At 38.3% G+C, this 15,405-nt stretch overlaps 2 protein-coding genes across 2 annotated transcripts; both read left to right on the top strand.

Annotated features, from left to right (window-relative positions):
- The first annotated feature begins 410 nt into the window (after positions 1–410).
- On the top strand, positions 411–11,011 carry LOC120280529. Its single transcript, XM_039287388.1, is given in 12 exon segments — positions 411–498; positions 2,380–3,833; positions 4,259–4,447; positions 5,375–5,470; positions 6,013–6,184; positions 6,512–6,644; positions 6,740–7,772; positions 7,775–7,849; positions 7,852–8,516; positions 8,607–9,883; positions 10,357–10,458; positions 10,861–11,011. Coding segments are annotated over 9 exon segments (4,164 nt in total). The 5' UTR covers positions 411–498; positions 2,380–2,446; the 3' UTR covers positions 9,021–9,883; positions 10,357–10,458; positions 10,861–11,011.
- Positions 11,012–12,183: 1,172 nt separating this feature from the next.
- On the top strand, positions 12,184–15,389 carry LOC120280533. Its single transcript, XM_039287391.1, has 3 exons — positions 12,184–12,443; positions 13,133–13,566; positions 13,773–15,389. The coding sequence occupies exons 2-3, from the start codon at positions 13,168–13,170 to the stop codon at positions 14,577–14,579; spliced, it is 1,206 nt and encodes a 401-aa protein (XP_039143325.1). The 5' UTR covers positions 12,184–12,443; positions 13,133–13,167; the 3' UTR covers positions 14,580–15,389.
- The last annotated feature ends 16 nt before the right edge of the window (positions 15,390–15,405 follow it).

Below are 15,405 nucleotides of genomic sequence, written 5' to 3'. Positions count from 1 at the left end.
ACACATGCGAAGGGTGAGGAGCATCTCACGTGGGAGGCTCAAAGCGCTAGGGTTTCACATCAACCCACAACAATCCACTCCAAAATGACGTTTACGCCCTCGAGCTAAGGTTCAAAATTCAAGACCTGTTTGTGGGCCCAACTGTATAACATTCCCAAACTACCCTTCCTTAAAACTAATAGATAGAAAAGGTGGATCCGCCAACTACTACCAAATCATATGGTGGGAACGGTAAATTAAAAAAAAAATTAAATATAAAAATTAGGGGTATTTAAGGGATAAAATAATAAAAGGGCTTAGCAAGGAAAACCTCTTTCTTTGGCCTCTCTGTTTTCCTATAAATACCCACCCATCCCCCTCTTTCTCTCCTCGTCTCTCAATCCTCTCTCTCTCTCTCTCTCTCTCTCTCTCATCTCTCTCACCATCTCTTGTATCTCTAGGGCTCTTCTCGATCTCCATCTCCTCCTCTTCTCGTTTCATCGAAGCATCTGGCCCTAGGTAAGATTCGAGCTCAACCGGAATCCGTCGTTCAACTTATATTTTGGGGATTTTTCTTGGCCCCGATCCTCCCCTTGGGGATTGATTGATGGATTATGTTCTCTGACTTTTAAATTGATATATGGTTTGATTAAAAAACGAGGGGAGAGTTTGATTTTTGGGAAGTTTAGGTTCGATCTGAGGATTTTTCTTGTGACTTTGTGGATGAGAAAGATATGCGCGTTGATTGTTAGTGGATTGGTTGACAGGGTTTTGCATGGATCCAATGTTTGGAAAAGTAAATTTATCAATTTAATCTAGATCTAACTTGGTTATGATATTTATTTTTTGAAATAACATAGAAATGATTTAATACCTTGCTGATCGTATGTATTTGGGTATTCATCTTTGAACTGGCAAAGTCTGTTTTTGTGATGTTTGGAAGAGAGGGTTTGTAGACTGTGACACACTGGATGGATCTCAGTATGTTGTAGTTTGGGTTAGATGGACAATCTGGTCGTGGGATAATTAATGCATGTTTTTTTTTCATCAGTAACAGTGGAAATTGGGCCGTGGATGGGGAATTTGAGATGGAAAATCGTATGACCTAGGTTTGTTTGTTTGTAGCATCTATGGAATTAAATTCAAAGTAGAGATGGATGATTTTTTTTTTTTCTGAGTACTATATTAATTTTCTGTTTGTTAGGTGGACCATGAATCCCTGAAAATGTCTTTTTTACTCAAAAGTTTTGGTTTATATCTGCATGTTTCATGTGGTACTGCTTAAAAAATATTCTATGAAATAATTTCCATCAGTCAAGCTCTGTTTCAAAAAAGTTATGTGATATATTACTTCTTGTTTTTGGTTTTTCCATAGAGAAGTTGGATGGTTAGCAGTTTTGGACAAGAATTTGTGGCTGTAGATATATATATATATATATATCTATATATACAGGTGATTACTTGTGGATGAGAATTGGAGGGTGGTTTTTGGTTAAGTTTGTTCGTTAGCATTAGCATTAGCTCGTAGGGACAGTACCATTGCGCACTTGCATATAAGACTAAGGACATGGTTAAGTTCAAGAAGGAATTTTGCTGCTCGAATTGACATTAGTTATTCTGTAGAAAACATTTATAAAGTAATTTTGCTGTTCTTATATGATATATGGCAGCATAAATCATAGAAAATATGGAATTTGTGATCATTTATTGATGAAAGGCCTTGCATATTCAATCCAAACAATACATGAACCTGATGCCTTTGTTCAAGTTTAAGCATTCTATGTTTATTAAGTAGACCATACTCGCTATTTGGGGAAGAATGAATAACAACTGTTACAAATTTGTATTCATGTTGTTGTACACTCATTTTGACATTACATTCAGCTATGTTAGCGTTGGTACAATAGAGCCAAGTTTTGAATATTAGTAATCCTTTGTTTCATATGGGATTTATTTTGCTCTATATGGCAGGCTGCTGTATGAAATGATGGATGCTGAATTATATGATAATTTTTTTTTTTGGTTTGTCAATAATTAGCTTTGTTTGAAGGCTTACTTGTGGGTTTCAAGGTCGGGTTCCCAGTTATCTAGTAATTTTGAAACAAATCTTGGTTGTTTTGCATCATCAATATCAAAGTGAACACGCTTTGTGTTTGTGGTTGAAACTAGAAAGCTTCTGGTGTTGCCAAATGCTATTATCCAATTCATGATTTGCTTCGCATGCTTTTAGATGCCATAGAATGCATATTACTTTTTTTATTGTTGCCTAATACTTGTTTTTGGTTATGATCCTTTCATGCACTCATTAATTATATTTGAACTCTATTTACATTTGAATTTATTTGTTTGATCTTCATCCTCTTTAGCAGCCTGCTGACATTGTTATTTTTATTTTTGAAGAGTTGTTGATGCAGCAGGAAGGAAAAGCTGACGAAAGCAATTCTATTTATTTTCCTTTACACATGAAATGGGGTGTCGTGGCAGACCGATATTTGATCTTAATGAACTTCCAACCGAAGGGGAAGATGTCAATGATGATGTTGTCTGCATTAACCCCCAAAAGACCATTCCTTCTTCAAACTTTAACACAACCAGCTTATTTCCCCCATCAGAAAGTTCTAGGATAGCAAACAATAATGCTTTCAAACATGCATCTTCAGTCTCTGGATTTCAGCCTTTTGTCAGGTGTAAAGATCAGCAGGATTTAAAAGAGGACTCCAAACAGAAGCAAGATGAATCTAAGCCCAGCGAGGCACGACCTTCTATTAGCGGTAGCCATGCTGAGGATAATAACACAGCACTGAATTCTGCATCAGGTGCTTTGGATGCCCAAGGTCTGGAAAGGGAAGAAGGAGAGTGGTCGGATATGGAAGCAGAAACTGATGGCACAGGCAACAACTCCAGTGATAAGCAGGATGAAGTTGATCTTGGAAATGGGAGTAAGCCAGAAGCAACTGAGGAAAAGGTACCTGATCCTGTGAAGATTTCTGAGAATGATTCTCATGATTCTGTTTTTCATGGGAATTCCAATGGTGATTCTGGAAATACGACTAATGATTCAAAAAGTTCAGTTGTTTTGGTATCAGACTGCAGCAGAAATCCGGAGTCGGGTTTCAAGGGGCATGTGGCTGTGGATGGTACAGAGGAAGCATCATTACCTGTGAAGCCAAAAGACATAAAAGGGGTTGAAGCAAGTCATGCTCTGCGGGTGGGAAGTAACCTGGGACGGAGACCTAAGCTGGATGAACACAAGGAAGCGATGTTAGGAAAGAAAAGGGCGAGGCAGACTATGTTTATCAATGTGGAAGATGCGAAGCAGGCAGGTTCCATTAAAACATCAACACCAAGAAGACAGAGTTCTTTTCCGGCACCGATGATCACACGTACTGTCAAAGACACACTCCGTGCCAGTCCTGCTGCAGTAGAACGGATTGTGGAGCATCATAATATGTCTTCAGGCAAGGATCAGAAACAATCTGACACATCTAACACCGAAGGAGGTGCTGCTGTAGATTCTGGCAATCACAAGGTTGACTCAAATGGTGATTATAGTTCAGGATTGCAAGCTTGGTCTAAAAAGCCAATTGTTGGTGATTTCAACATGGATGCGCACTCAGTATCTATTCCGAGACAGGGTTCATTGAAGCAGCCTCTGGATACTAGGCAGTCAAAGAGCTTTCCTGTCTTACAGCGGAAACCCAATGTGGGAGGCCAAAGCATTGTAGAACATAAAGCGGGGAACAAAAAGCATCTTCCTGCTAAAAAGCAGACTGCAGATAATTTCCAATACCAAGACACATCAGTGGAAAGACTTTTGAGGGAGGTGACGAATGAGAAGTTTTGGCATCAAGCAGGTTTGGAACAAATTCCCTTTATCGTTTGCTAACTATCAGTGTTATATCCTTGTGTTGGATGTTGTAGTGGTTGAGCTTTAAAGATTGACAATATTAAAAATTAGGGCGCAGTCTTAAAAAAAAATTATTTAGAGGGAAGCACAAAATTTGCTCAAACTGAATGCAGGGAGCATAATGTTTATCAGATTTCTAGTTTGTTTGCTGCAACTGTGGACTTATTTAGGATCACTTCTGCTTAGTGGAAGACTTCTAAAGCCAATCATTTTGTTTTAGTGATATTAACTCTCTTTTGACTATGTGAAGTTAGGAAACAACATCTATTTCTACTTTTTTTTTTATCAGTTTTCTTAAAAACCTGGTTTCTGAGCTTGCTGTGCGTGGTTTGTGGTTGAACATGAATTTAATGCTTGGATTTCATTTTCCAGAAGAGACGGAGCTTCAATGTGTGCCTGGACAATTTGAGTCTGTTGAAGAGTATGTGAGAGTATTCGAACCTTTGCTCTTTGAGGAATGCCGAGCTCAATTGTATAGCACTTGGGAGGAATTCACGGAGACAGTATCGAGGGATGTACATATAGCTGTCCGTGTAAAGACTGTTGAAAGGCGCGAAAGAGGTATTGATTTATGTGTGTAGTGGGCTATTTTTTCATGTCATACATTTGTTGTTGTCAGCATTTTCATTTCAAGGATGCTTTTTTTCTGTGTTAGAATATATCAATGAAGATAAGGTCTCAAGAAATTGTATGTGCATTTATCAGTTGTCAATTTGCATATGAGATGGTGACAATCTAATAGTGGAATGGAATGCTGTTTGGTATATATCTTGATTTGCAACCATGCCAGGCTCAGGTTGGGCATGGTTGTAGAACTGTTGGCCGTATCCTTTGCTGTGGTTAAAGTCTACCCTTTTTACCAGGATGAACACATACCCGCATTGTTATGAACTTTTCAATGAGTATAGGTGAATCGGTGATATGCATTTATCCAACATTATTGATGGAACTTCTTTATAATTTATTATTTGTGCATAGAGTTTTTCTTGGTGCTAATGCTTGATGCTTAAAAAATTGGTTTCATATTGGCGTGCTTGATTTTGGAAATCTGGGAGATCTTTGGCATGTGAAGCATTTCAATAGTTACTGACTTTAAACAAAAAACTGAAATATTTACCGGAGAGATAATATGCCTGTTTTGTGCTGGCAAAGCTAGCTTATGATACTGTGAAAGATTTTATGTTCCAAGGGAGCAATTGTTCTCCTCTCTGGGAAGTTGATTGATAAACTGCTTTATCTTGGAATAAGTGCTGCTCTCTAGCTTAATCCACTATGATTGCCTGCACGTTATAAATGCGTTAAAATCATCCAGTTTATTAAAGTTTCTTGCATCTGAAACCTTTACTCTGCTGGCCTTCCTTATTTTTATTTTCACTCAGGGAATTAGATGGTTTTTACTTGAAAGCTGCTTAGACAATTCTCTTGAAGTCTATGAGAACTCTTTGAAGCCTGTTTTCTGGTTTTATCTTGTGTTTTATTTTGTTCCAGGATGGTATGATGCCATAATGTTTCCAGTGCAAGAATGCAAGTGGAATTTTAAGGAAGGGGATGTGGCAGTTATTTCATCCCCCAGGCCCTGTTCAGGTTTGTATTCAAATTTAAATTTGTTTCTTAATGATTCTTTGTTTAACTTTTTTTCCCCTTTTTCTGAGGGATTGCATGAGTAGTGGGTTTTATTTGGGAGATGGGAAGCACATGTCCCCTTCGAAACCAGGTAAACACAACTGTATCCTGAATGCCATGCAGGCAAATTAGCGGAAAACATTGGGTAACACTGCAGAACTAAGGAGATGTGGCCTTTCAATTAGGCCTCTAGATTTTGTTTGTTTGACATTTTAAAGATCCTTCCCTATGTTGCCTGGGCATTTAGAGAACTGGTTTTCTAGGTTTTTTGCTTCTAGTGCCAATGTCTTTGTTTCACACACATCTTTGTTGGGGATATGTAACTGCCTTAAATCGGTAGCTGTTTTATATTCTTTGGCTTCTTTCCATACTGGATCTACTTTGCATACAAATGTTCCTAGATGTGTGTTAATTGTCCCAATAGCTCATTGGGGAACTATTTCTCCATTATTGTTTTTCTGTTTCAGTTGTAAATGGCTTTAATTTTACTTTTCACATTTCAGCAATAAGATCCAACAAGAGGAATATTCATGCTGGGGCAAGTGAAGAGGATGTGGAAACTGAGGTTACTGGACGTGTTGTTGGTACTGTTAGGCGGCATATACCCACTGATACACGTGATCCCCTTGGTGCAATTCTTCATTTTTACGTAGGAGACTCTTATGATTGTAGCAGGTAAATTGAGTCGAAACCTTCATTCAGTCAATAAATTGCGCCCCAAATTAGTGAGGCATCCACATAATGGTCAGCCATGGTATCTACAAGTTATAAGCATATTACAGGGAATTCCATATCAATATTGTCTTTACTGGAATTTGCTCTTAGTGATATTGCAGAAAACAGAGCTCCTCATTTCTTTTCCTTTTTCTGGATATTTCTTAAAAAAGTTCTTTATATATGTTTCCTTGCCAGTGCAATTTCTAATTTGCCGCAAATCTGTGAACGCTTGGAAATATTGATGCCTATTCTTGTTTCCATTTGTTTTTTTTTTTGCTTTTCCAGTAAAGGGGTCGATGATCACATTGTAAGCAAGTTTAAGCCCAAGAGCATCTGGTATCTAACTGTGCTCGGTTCTCTGGCAACGACACAGCGCGAGTATATTGCCCTGCATGCTTTTCGCCGACTCAACTCACAGGTGATACACCTGTCTCATTCAGCCACATGTGGCTTTTGATAAATTCATAATTATTGAATGCCCCTGTTTAGCTGATGAGATCTTGTGTCCATCAGATGCAATCTGCGATCCTGCAGCCCAGTCCAGAGCACTTCCCCAAGTGTGAGGAGCAGCCCCCTTCCATGCCGGACTGTTTCACTCCAAATTTTGTAGATTATCTGCACAGGACATTCAACAGTCCTCAGCTGGCAGCGATTCAATGGGCAGCCATGCACACTGCCGCGGGCACAAACAATGGATCCACAAAGAGGCAAGATCCTTGGCCGTTTACACTTGTTCAAGGTCCGCCTGGAACAGGTAAGACACACACTGTGTGGGGCATGTTAAACGTCATTCATCTGGTTCAGTATCAACACTACTACACAGCTCTCCTGAAGAAACTGGCTCCTGAGAGTTATAAACAGATTAGTGAGAGCACTTCAGAGAGCATTGGTAGTTCAGGATCAGTTGGATCAATCGATGAAGTTCTGCAAAGCATGGATAAAAACCTGTTTCGCACATTGCCGAAGCTTTGTCCAAAGCCAAGAATGCTGGTGTGCGCTCCGTCAAACGCGGCAACAGATGAGCTTCTGGCACGTGTTCTTGATCGCGGGTTCATTGACGGAGAAATGAAGGTTTATCGGCCTGATGTGGCTCGGGTGGGAGTGGATTCCCAAACCCGAGCGGCGCAAGCGGTTTCTGTGGAGCGAAGAACGGAACAGCTTTTGCAGAAGGGGCGTGATGAGGTTTTAGGGTGGATGCACCAGTTGAAGGCCCGCGAAGTTCAATTCTCGCTACAGATATCTAGTTTTCAGAGGGAACTCCTTGCGACAGCTGTTGCGGGCCGGTCCCAGGGGTCTGTAGGTGTTGATCCTGATGTTCTTGTGGCACGGGACCATAACAGAGACATATTGCTGCAAAACCTTGCGGCAGCTGTGGAGGGCAGGGACAAAGTTCTGGTGGAGATGTCTCGGTTGTGCATTTTGGAGTCCAGGTTTTCTCCCACAAACAATTTCAACCTGGAAGATGCCCGTGCAAAACTGGAAGCGAGTTTTGCCAATGAAGCAGAGGTTGTTTTCACGACGGTGTCAAGCAGTGGAAGGAAGTTATTCTCCGCCTCACGCATGGATTTGATATGGTTGTGATTGACGAGGCCGCTCAGGCCAGCGAAGTGGCTGTGCTTCCTCCCTCTCCCTGGGTGCTGCGAGATGCGTCCTGGTGGGTGATCCCCAGCAGCTTCCAGCGACTGTGATTAGTAAAGCTGCGGGAACATTACTGTACAGCAGAAGTCTGTTTGAGAGGTTTCAGCAAGCGGGCTGCCCCACTATGCTGCTTTCGGTGCAGTACAGAATGCATCCTCAGATTCGCGATTTCCCATCAAGGTATTTCTATCAAGGACGGCTGACAGACAGCGAGAGTGTTATGAAATTGGCTGATGAGGTTTACTACAAAGACCCTTTGCTGCAACCTTACGTGTTCTTTGACATCAGCCACGGTCGGGAGTCGCATAAAGGCGGATCTGTCTCTTATCAAAATATCCATGAAGCACAGTTCTGTCTGCGTTTGTATGAGCATCTTCAGAAGTTCCAGAAGATGAACGGTGTGAAGAAGGTCTCTGTGGGCATAATTACTCCATACAAGCTCCAGTTGAAGTGTCTCCAACGGGAATTTGAGGAAGTTATGAACACAGAGGAAGGTAAAGATATTTACATCAACACTGTAGATGCATTTCAGGGGCAGGAACGAGATGTGATAATCATGTCCTGTGTTCGTGCCTCAAATCATGGGGTTGGTTTTGTTGCGGACATTCGTCGGATGAATGTTGCTCTTACTCGAGCAAGGAGGGCATTGTGGGTATGCCTCTTTCTCTCTTTCTCTCCTATTCTGGATACAGTATTGAAATTTAATTACGATATGGATTTGATTATTGTACTTGTTTTCCAGGTTGTGGGTAATGCCAATGCTCTTACGCAATCAGATGATTGGGCCGCTCTCATTAAGGATTCTAAGTCGAGGAAATGTTTCATGGACATTGATAAGATTCCCAAAGAATTCTTTGTTGCAAAAGGATCTTCTTATCCTTCTGGAAAGGTTTCTTCAAATAACTCTAGAAATTTGCGAACTGGACAAAGACAAAGGCATCTAGACATGCTTCCAGAGCCCAGATCGGGCATCCGTTCAGAAGATGATGAGAAGTGTAACACCTTTCTTCCTAGAAATGGAAGTTGTAGGAACCTAAAATCAACGGATAATTCTTTGGATGATTTTGGGCAATCTGGTGGTAGGTCTCGTGAGGCAATGCAGAACAGCAATGCTAAAAGGCAAAACACATCTGGAACTTTCAGGAGAGAAATATGATTGTGTATCCGTGTGATCTCATGATCTACTATTCAGGCCATGAAATTTCCTTTCTATGACATGGCCGGCAGCAGAATGCCTCCTGTGACAAAGTGATGCCAGTGCTTTGGATGTTGTGATTGTTTTCAAATGCTCACATTCTTCATTGATTAGGCGAACAGGTGGTTGGCGGAGAATAGTCAAGGGCATGATTAGAAAGAGGAAAATGGGTCAAGTTCTTTATGTGAATATTCACCTTCAAGATGTTTGGGACAAGGGATTATTATTATGAAAGGAACCAATCCCTGATGAATTTGTCATGCTTTGTGTAAAACATGTCTTTGACACACTGGTTGGGCTACAAGCTGAAGACATTGGGGGATTGATTTGGCAAACAGGTTGTCAGCGGAGAATAGTTAAGGGCATGATTAGAAAGAGGAAAATGGGTCAAGTATTGTATGTGAATATTGACCTTCAAGATGTTTGGGACAAGGGGTTATTATTATGGAAGGAATCAATCCCTGATGAATCTTTCGTGCTGTGTAAAAGATGTCTATGACACACTGGTTAGGCTACAAGCTGAAGATGTTGGGGGTATTCTTTTCACCGGCAGAGAGTGAGAAGAACACATCTGAATGTACAGTACCAAATCTTGGAGAAACTAACTTCTGGGACCCGATTGAAGTTTTAAAGTTTATTCATACTAAGGTCCTGCCCTTGACACATGATCCAAAATGGATTAGCAATGGAAGCTTTTGTGCAGCTACACATGATTCAGAAGATTGATCATGAGCTGTGATTTTAAAGGTCATGTAGGTGCTTCTGATCCAGATGCTGTCTTGGTGGAATTCTAAGCTACAGTGTCTAACTTCTTTGCCCAAAAGGTATCGCTCCTTTATCTTTAGTAGATCAATAAGTTGTTTTTGTACTGTAAGTACTAGTCGAGAAATCAATTGCATGCATAAAGGAGGGGAGACTTTTAGCTTCCAATCCTTCATTTTGTTGCATGCATGTCCATTGGTAACTTCATTCTTTTTACTTAAATATGTACATTCTTTACAAGAAAATACATTGCTGGGTAAGTTCTCCGGAGATTGAGTTCTTTTGTTTGAAAGCTTGTTGTTGATCACAATTTACATTTGAGTAGTTTGTTGTGTATCCAACACATATCACTTGTTTCCCCCATGATGTTGTATTTTTCCATCATCATATCAGATATGTTCAAGCACCAAATTCTATTGCTATATTTGTTCCGGTTTCTGTGAATTGAATCTATCCTGTCACTTAATTATAAATTTCGGGGATCTTAAGCATGAATGAACCAGTATTTACCATTTCTTTCATTCCCCACTTTCAGGTACATATCATCTTCTGCTTTACGCCGGAACAAAGACCAGCGAATGGTCAGGTCTCAACTGCCAATGCAGTATGGTCCCACATCAATGAGGTGCTGAAGCAGGTACACTGCAACTGGTCTTAATACATTGTAAAGTTCTTTATTTTAAGGATGACAAATACAATTACAATCATATGATATCATCCTGGCTACTCATATTTCAAACAAAACTTTTAACTATTTTGCTTCAGGTCTATCTAATGATTCACTCAGTTTGGGCCAATTACGCACAGATGCCAATTAGTTGTCCTATGTTTAGACAAATATAAACTATATATATGCATCAACCCAGTATTTTCCAGTATTTTCCTTCACTACCTCATTTATTTAAAAATGAACAAGTCTTTTTGCTTAGTGTCAATGTGACGTGGCATAACTTAAAAGTTTTGCATGACCATCACCTGAAATTAATTTATGCTTGACGATAAATTATATATAGAATAACTCTCATCTGTTTTCATTCAGGTATTCCAACTCTCAAGTTCTTCAGCTTCAGGTCACAAAATGAAGAAGAGATTAATACTCTGACGAAAGCCACAAAAGATAGCAATAATATCATGTGTGGACAATAAAACAAACAATTATTTATTATCTTTTGGCATATCTTCCTTCTATCCACTTGCTTGATAAATGATAACGTCCTCCAATGCGTAACTTGTGGTGCTATTTTGCTCTTTGATAACCATACTCCACAATTAAAATAAAATAATAATAATAATAAAAAAGAACTCACCTTTTAATTGGCCTTTTCTCTTTTGATGGCTTGTAATTAAATATGTTAAGGTTGATTTCAGGTTCAGTTTTTTTTTAACATCAGATGTTTGACCTTCAAATTCTTAAGACTCAAATTTCAGGGCTGACCAACTCTGAAGTTTAAACAAGGTCATGTGGGTCAAACTTTGTGTCTTTGAAGAATTAATGGCAGACTTTGAATTTGGTTAATTTTATCAATATATTTATTGCTATTCTTAATCAAATCTGTGTTGTTTCAATTATGTTTATTAAAATTAACTGCAAGCATTAATGGTATACAATCCAACAACCACTCTTCAAATCTCTTGCCCAAATTTTAGTATATCAATCAAAACTTAATAACATCTTAAATGTTGGAAAAACCATAGAAATTCCTCAAATTAACAAATTCTCAAGATAATCAAAATTGCAAACCCAAACTATATATATATATATATATATATATATACAAAGTAAGAAAGAAAGAAAGAAAAAAAAAAAAAGGCTTAATCATGTAAAGCATGTGTGTTGCCTAAAAGCTCACTCCAATTGTGTTTAACTTGTTATATTCCTCACCTTCCCTTCATCACAAGGAAAAGTAGGAAAACCCACACCTTCATAGTCCCACCTAAAAATTAAAACATCAAATGCATTGTCACACAACTATGCTCATTGCTCACCTCACCTAACATCACTTCTAAACCATTTCAATGTACTACAAGTTTCATAAAATCCTCTTCCTTTTCCCAACATGATGAATAGAATAGAGGATGGTGAGGGAAACATTTTAGTTAAATAAATAAAAAAAATTATAAGGGAATATAAGCAAATATGGTTTTTAATATTTATATAAATAAATCTTATAAAAGTAAATTTACAGTGAAAATTAAATTTACTGAAAACCCAAAACAGCTCAGTTATTTATAAAAATGACCTTATTTATTTATTTATTTTTATTATTTGCTGATCTGGTTCTATATTTTAGATACCGGCCTCCCAAAAAAAGCAAGTGAAATCCCAGATTGATGAGCGCTAATCGGACGGTCCAGATGTGTCACTGTTGTTTACGGCAAAAACCAAAGTTGGGAAACCAAGGGCGGACTTGAGACGCAATTCAAAAAACCCGATTTGATGAGCTATTTGGATCCCGATTTATATTTGCCCGTAATTTGGGTTGGATTTTCCAAACATTTTCGCCAATCACGATCCCCAAACAACAACGGAACAACCTTCGCTTCTTCGATCAATCTTATCAAACTCAGTTCAGTTTCTGCTGGTCCTGCATTTCGATTCAATCTTCCAATTTTTTTATTTGGGTAATTTCTCTGTTCTAATTTGAGCCGTGTTTTGTTTGATGTTGTTGTTTTTATTTTTTTATTTTTTATTTTTATTTTTTGCCTGTAAATTTTTTTAATTGATTTTTCTGGTTTAGTTGCTCCTTTTTGAATTATATGTATATATATATATTTTACAGTATTTGTAGTCATTGTTGGAGGTTATTTGAGGAGTTTAATTCTTATTATGGAAACATATTATTAGTTTGATGAAATTTGATGCTGAAAACTATGACGATCTTATCAGTTTGTTGTTTGAAATCGTGTATATATATATATATATATGTAAAAATTTGTATGTTGATAGATTTGATTCTTTGGTTATGTATTTTTTCGTAAAATTCTGTTGCTTGGCATGGCGTGAGTATCAAAAAGGAATCTTTTTTATAATTTGGGTAACCTGCACTGCGGAGAAATATTTTTTGTGTGATGGACTCAATAATGTTTGTTTGTATTGAATTTGTTATCAATGATGAATGATTTCTTGATGATTCTAGTAATAAATCGAGTATTTTTTTTTTCTCAATTGTGTCCTCAATAAGATTTGAGAGTTTCTTGAATTCTTGAGTTTGGATATTTCTTCTATTAATGGTTTTCTTGATTGGGTTAAAAGGTTACTATTTGGGGCCTGTAATAAATTTTGGTCTTATGTGGATCTTTTCTATTTTCAGGGTTTAGAATTTTGTGTTTGATTATCATTGTCATCATGAAATTCAAGAAAGGGAGTAAGGTTGAGGTGTTGAACACAAGAGAGGCGCCTCTGAGTTCCTGGTGGTGTGCCGAGATCATTTCCAGTAATGGGCATAATTATGTGGTCAAGTATGATAGGAAATTACCAGAAATGGGTGCTTCAGTGGAAATGGTATCAATGGAGGTCATTAGGCCCTGCCCTCCTTCAGCGAAGAGTTCTAGGAGTTGGGTGCCTGGGGACATAGTTGAGGTTTTTGACTATGGTTTCTGGAAGCCTTCAGTTGTGTCTAAGGTAATTGAAGGGGATTACTTTATTGTCAGGCTGCTTGGACTCCACAGTCGACTCAGGGTTCATGCATCTGATCTTAGGCTGCGACAGAGTTGGCAAAATAACAAATGGATTGTCATCGGGCAGGTAATGTGAAAATTCGTTTATTTATTTTTCATATGTTTGATAACTTGGAATTTTGCTTTCGTTAGATAATACGTTTTGGCTCAACTTGTGTTTCACTTGTTAAATATGGCAAGTGATGTCCTTTGAGCTCATTCTTTATCTTATTACTGTCCATTGTATTTCTTCATGCTTTTATTCCATCTAATAAATATTGTTCTTTCTTTCAGGATTCCAGAAAATACGATGAGGGAAAGATAAACCGGTTGGCTAAGGAAGTAAGGCTCAGTGAGCAAATAGCTCAACCCTCTGAAGATTATGCAGGAGGTCAATATATCCACTTTGCAAATGTTGATGTCCATGATGAACATGTTCAGCTTCCCTCCAAAAGGGGCAATAAAAGGGCTAGAGCTTCCTTGCCCTCCATTGATGCCCGCAATGTTCCTCATAGAAAGAGGAGATCATTCAAGAAAGAGGGGAGGTTCCAAGATAATGTTGAAGAGCATCTGCCCCATTTGTTGGAAAAGGTAGTTGCTGTTGCTTCCCCTCAAAAAGTGATGGGTGAAATATACATGCATGCTTCCTTAAACAACAGAACTACTGGATTTTCCCAAATGGACATGGCAAGAAGAAAACCATCTGATGATGTTGAATATGATTATATAACATGTGTAGAACCTAATGATGTTGGGACTATGTCATCTTCTGTTGGTAGTTGCAGTACTAGCCATAGTCGGTATATGCCACTTCATTCCATGACTTGTCATGTAGAAGCTAGTTCTAGTCCTTCAGATGAGATTGATTCCTGTTGTGGGTCTGGAAGAGAAGAGTCTCTTCCTATAAATGAAGTGTTGGCAGCAGAGGTTCATAAACTAGAGTTGTATGCGTACCGTTCCACCATTGAGGCATTATATGCTTCTGGGCCCCTAAGTTGGGAGCAAGAAACATTGATGACAAATCTTCGCCTTATGCTCCACATCTCGAATGATGAACATCTAATGGAGCTAAGGCAGTTAGTGTCGGCAGAGATGTCCTAATTATGTTGAAGGCATTGATATGGTTTTATAGGGTTTCATTGATGTTAGGTTTCTTTTCTTTCTTTCTTTCCTTCTTTCATTCCTTTATTGCAGTTCTAATTGTTTCCTTTTATTGTAACTTGCGGAATGGATAAGTCTGATCCAAGTTCTGTGTACATCAAAGACAGTAAAATCCTGTGACATTTTCTTTTTGTATAACTAACTTCTTTAAATTAATGATATATCTCAGCAATTAATGCAGCTTCTCCTTGACATGTTTTTAATTTGTTGGCCATGTTCTGCGTTCTGTGATTGATTATTTTTTATTTGTAATATTAGCAATGTTGAATATGTCTCCAGAAATATTGAAAGGAGTCTTATCAGGAGAATGTCTTTCATATCATGAGAAATTATGTTTGTTTTGAACAATTTACTCTGGTTTGCTATTCATACTTAATTCATAAAACGGATTGAGAACATTGATTACCTACCGGTACTTTGAAAGCTATATTGGGAAGGAGATTCATCATTATCTTTAACAACTATTCGAGTGGTAAGTTGTCATAGCTTAGATGTTGTAAATTGTGGTTCTTGATGGTGTCCTTGAACAGCCATTTTACTGATGTTGAAGTTGCAGGTGATATTGCATGGCCTCATGCATGTGCATATTTGTTTATTCCTATTGTTGAATTTAGACCTGCCTTTAGTCGGAGTCCTTGCATTCAGTTGATTTAGTGTTTGATGATGTTATAAACATTCAAGTTCTCAAAGTGCTTTAGTTTCATCATTCATATATGGCACTTTTGTCGTGCACCTTGTTAAGGATGTATATGATTTTTCAATGGAT

Source organism: Dioscorea cayenensis, chromosome 17, assembly GCF_009730915.1.
Source record: "Dioscorea cayenensis subsp. rotundata cultivar TDr96_F1 chromosome 17, TDr96_F1_v2_PseudoChromosome.rev07_lg8_w22 25.fasta, whole genome shotgun sequence".
In the NCBI taxonomy this organism is placed as follows: Eukaryota; Viridiplantae; Streptophyta; class Magnoliopsida; order Dioscoreales; family Dioscoreaceae; genus Dioscorea; species Dioscorea cayenensis.
Note: the sequence above shows the minus strand (reverse complement) of the source record. Positions and strands in the feature narration are given on the sequence as shown.

Excerpts from the sequence above, each read along its gene's own strand:
- LOC120280533 (XM_039287391.1), top strand. The coding sequence starts at position 13,168 with ATGAAATTCAAGAAAGGGAGTAAGGTTGAGGTGTTGAACACAAGAGAG. Across the intron at positions 13,567-13,772 it reads AATGGATTGTCATCGGGCAG|GATTCCAGAAAATACGATGA; the intron begins GTAATGTGAAAA and ends TCTTTCTTTCAG.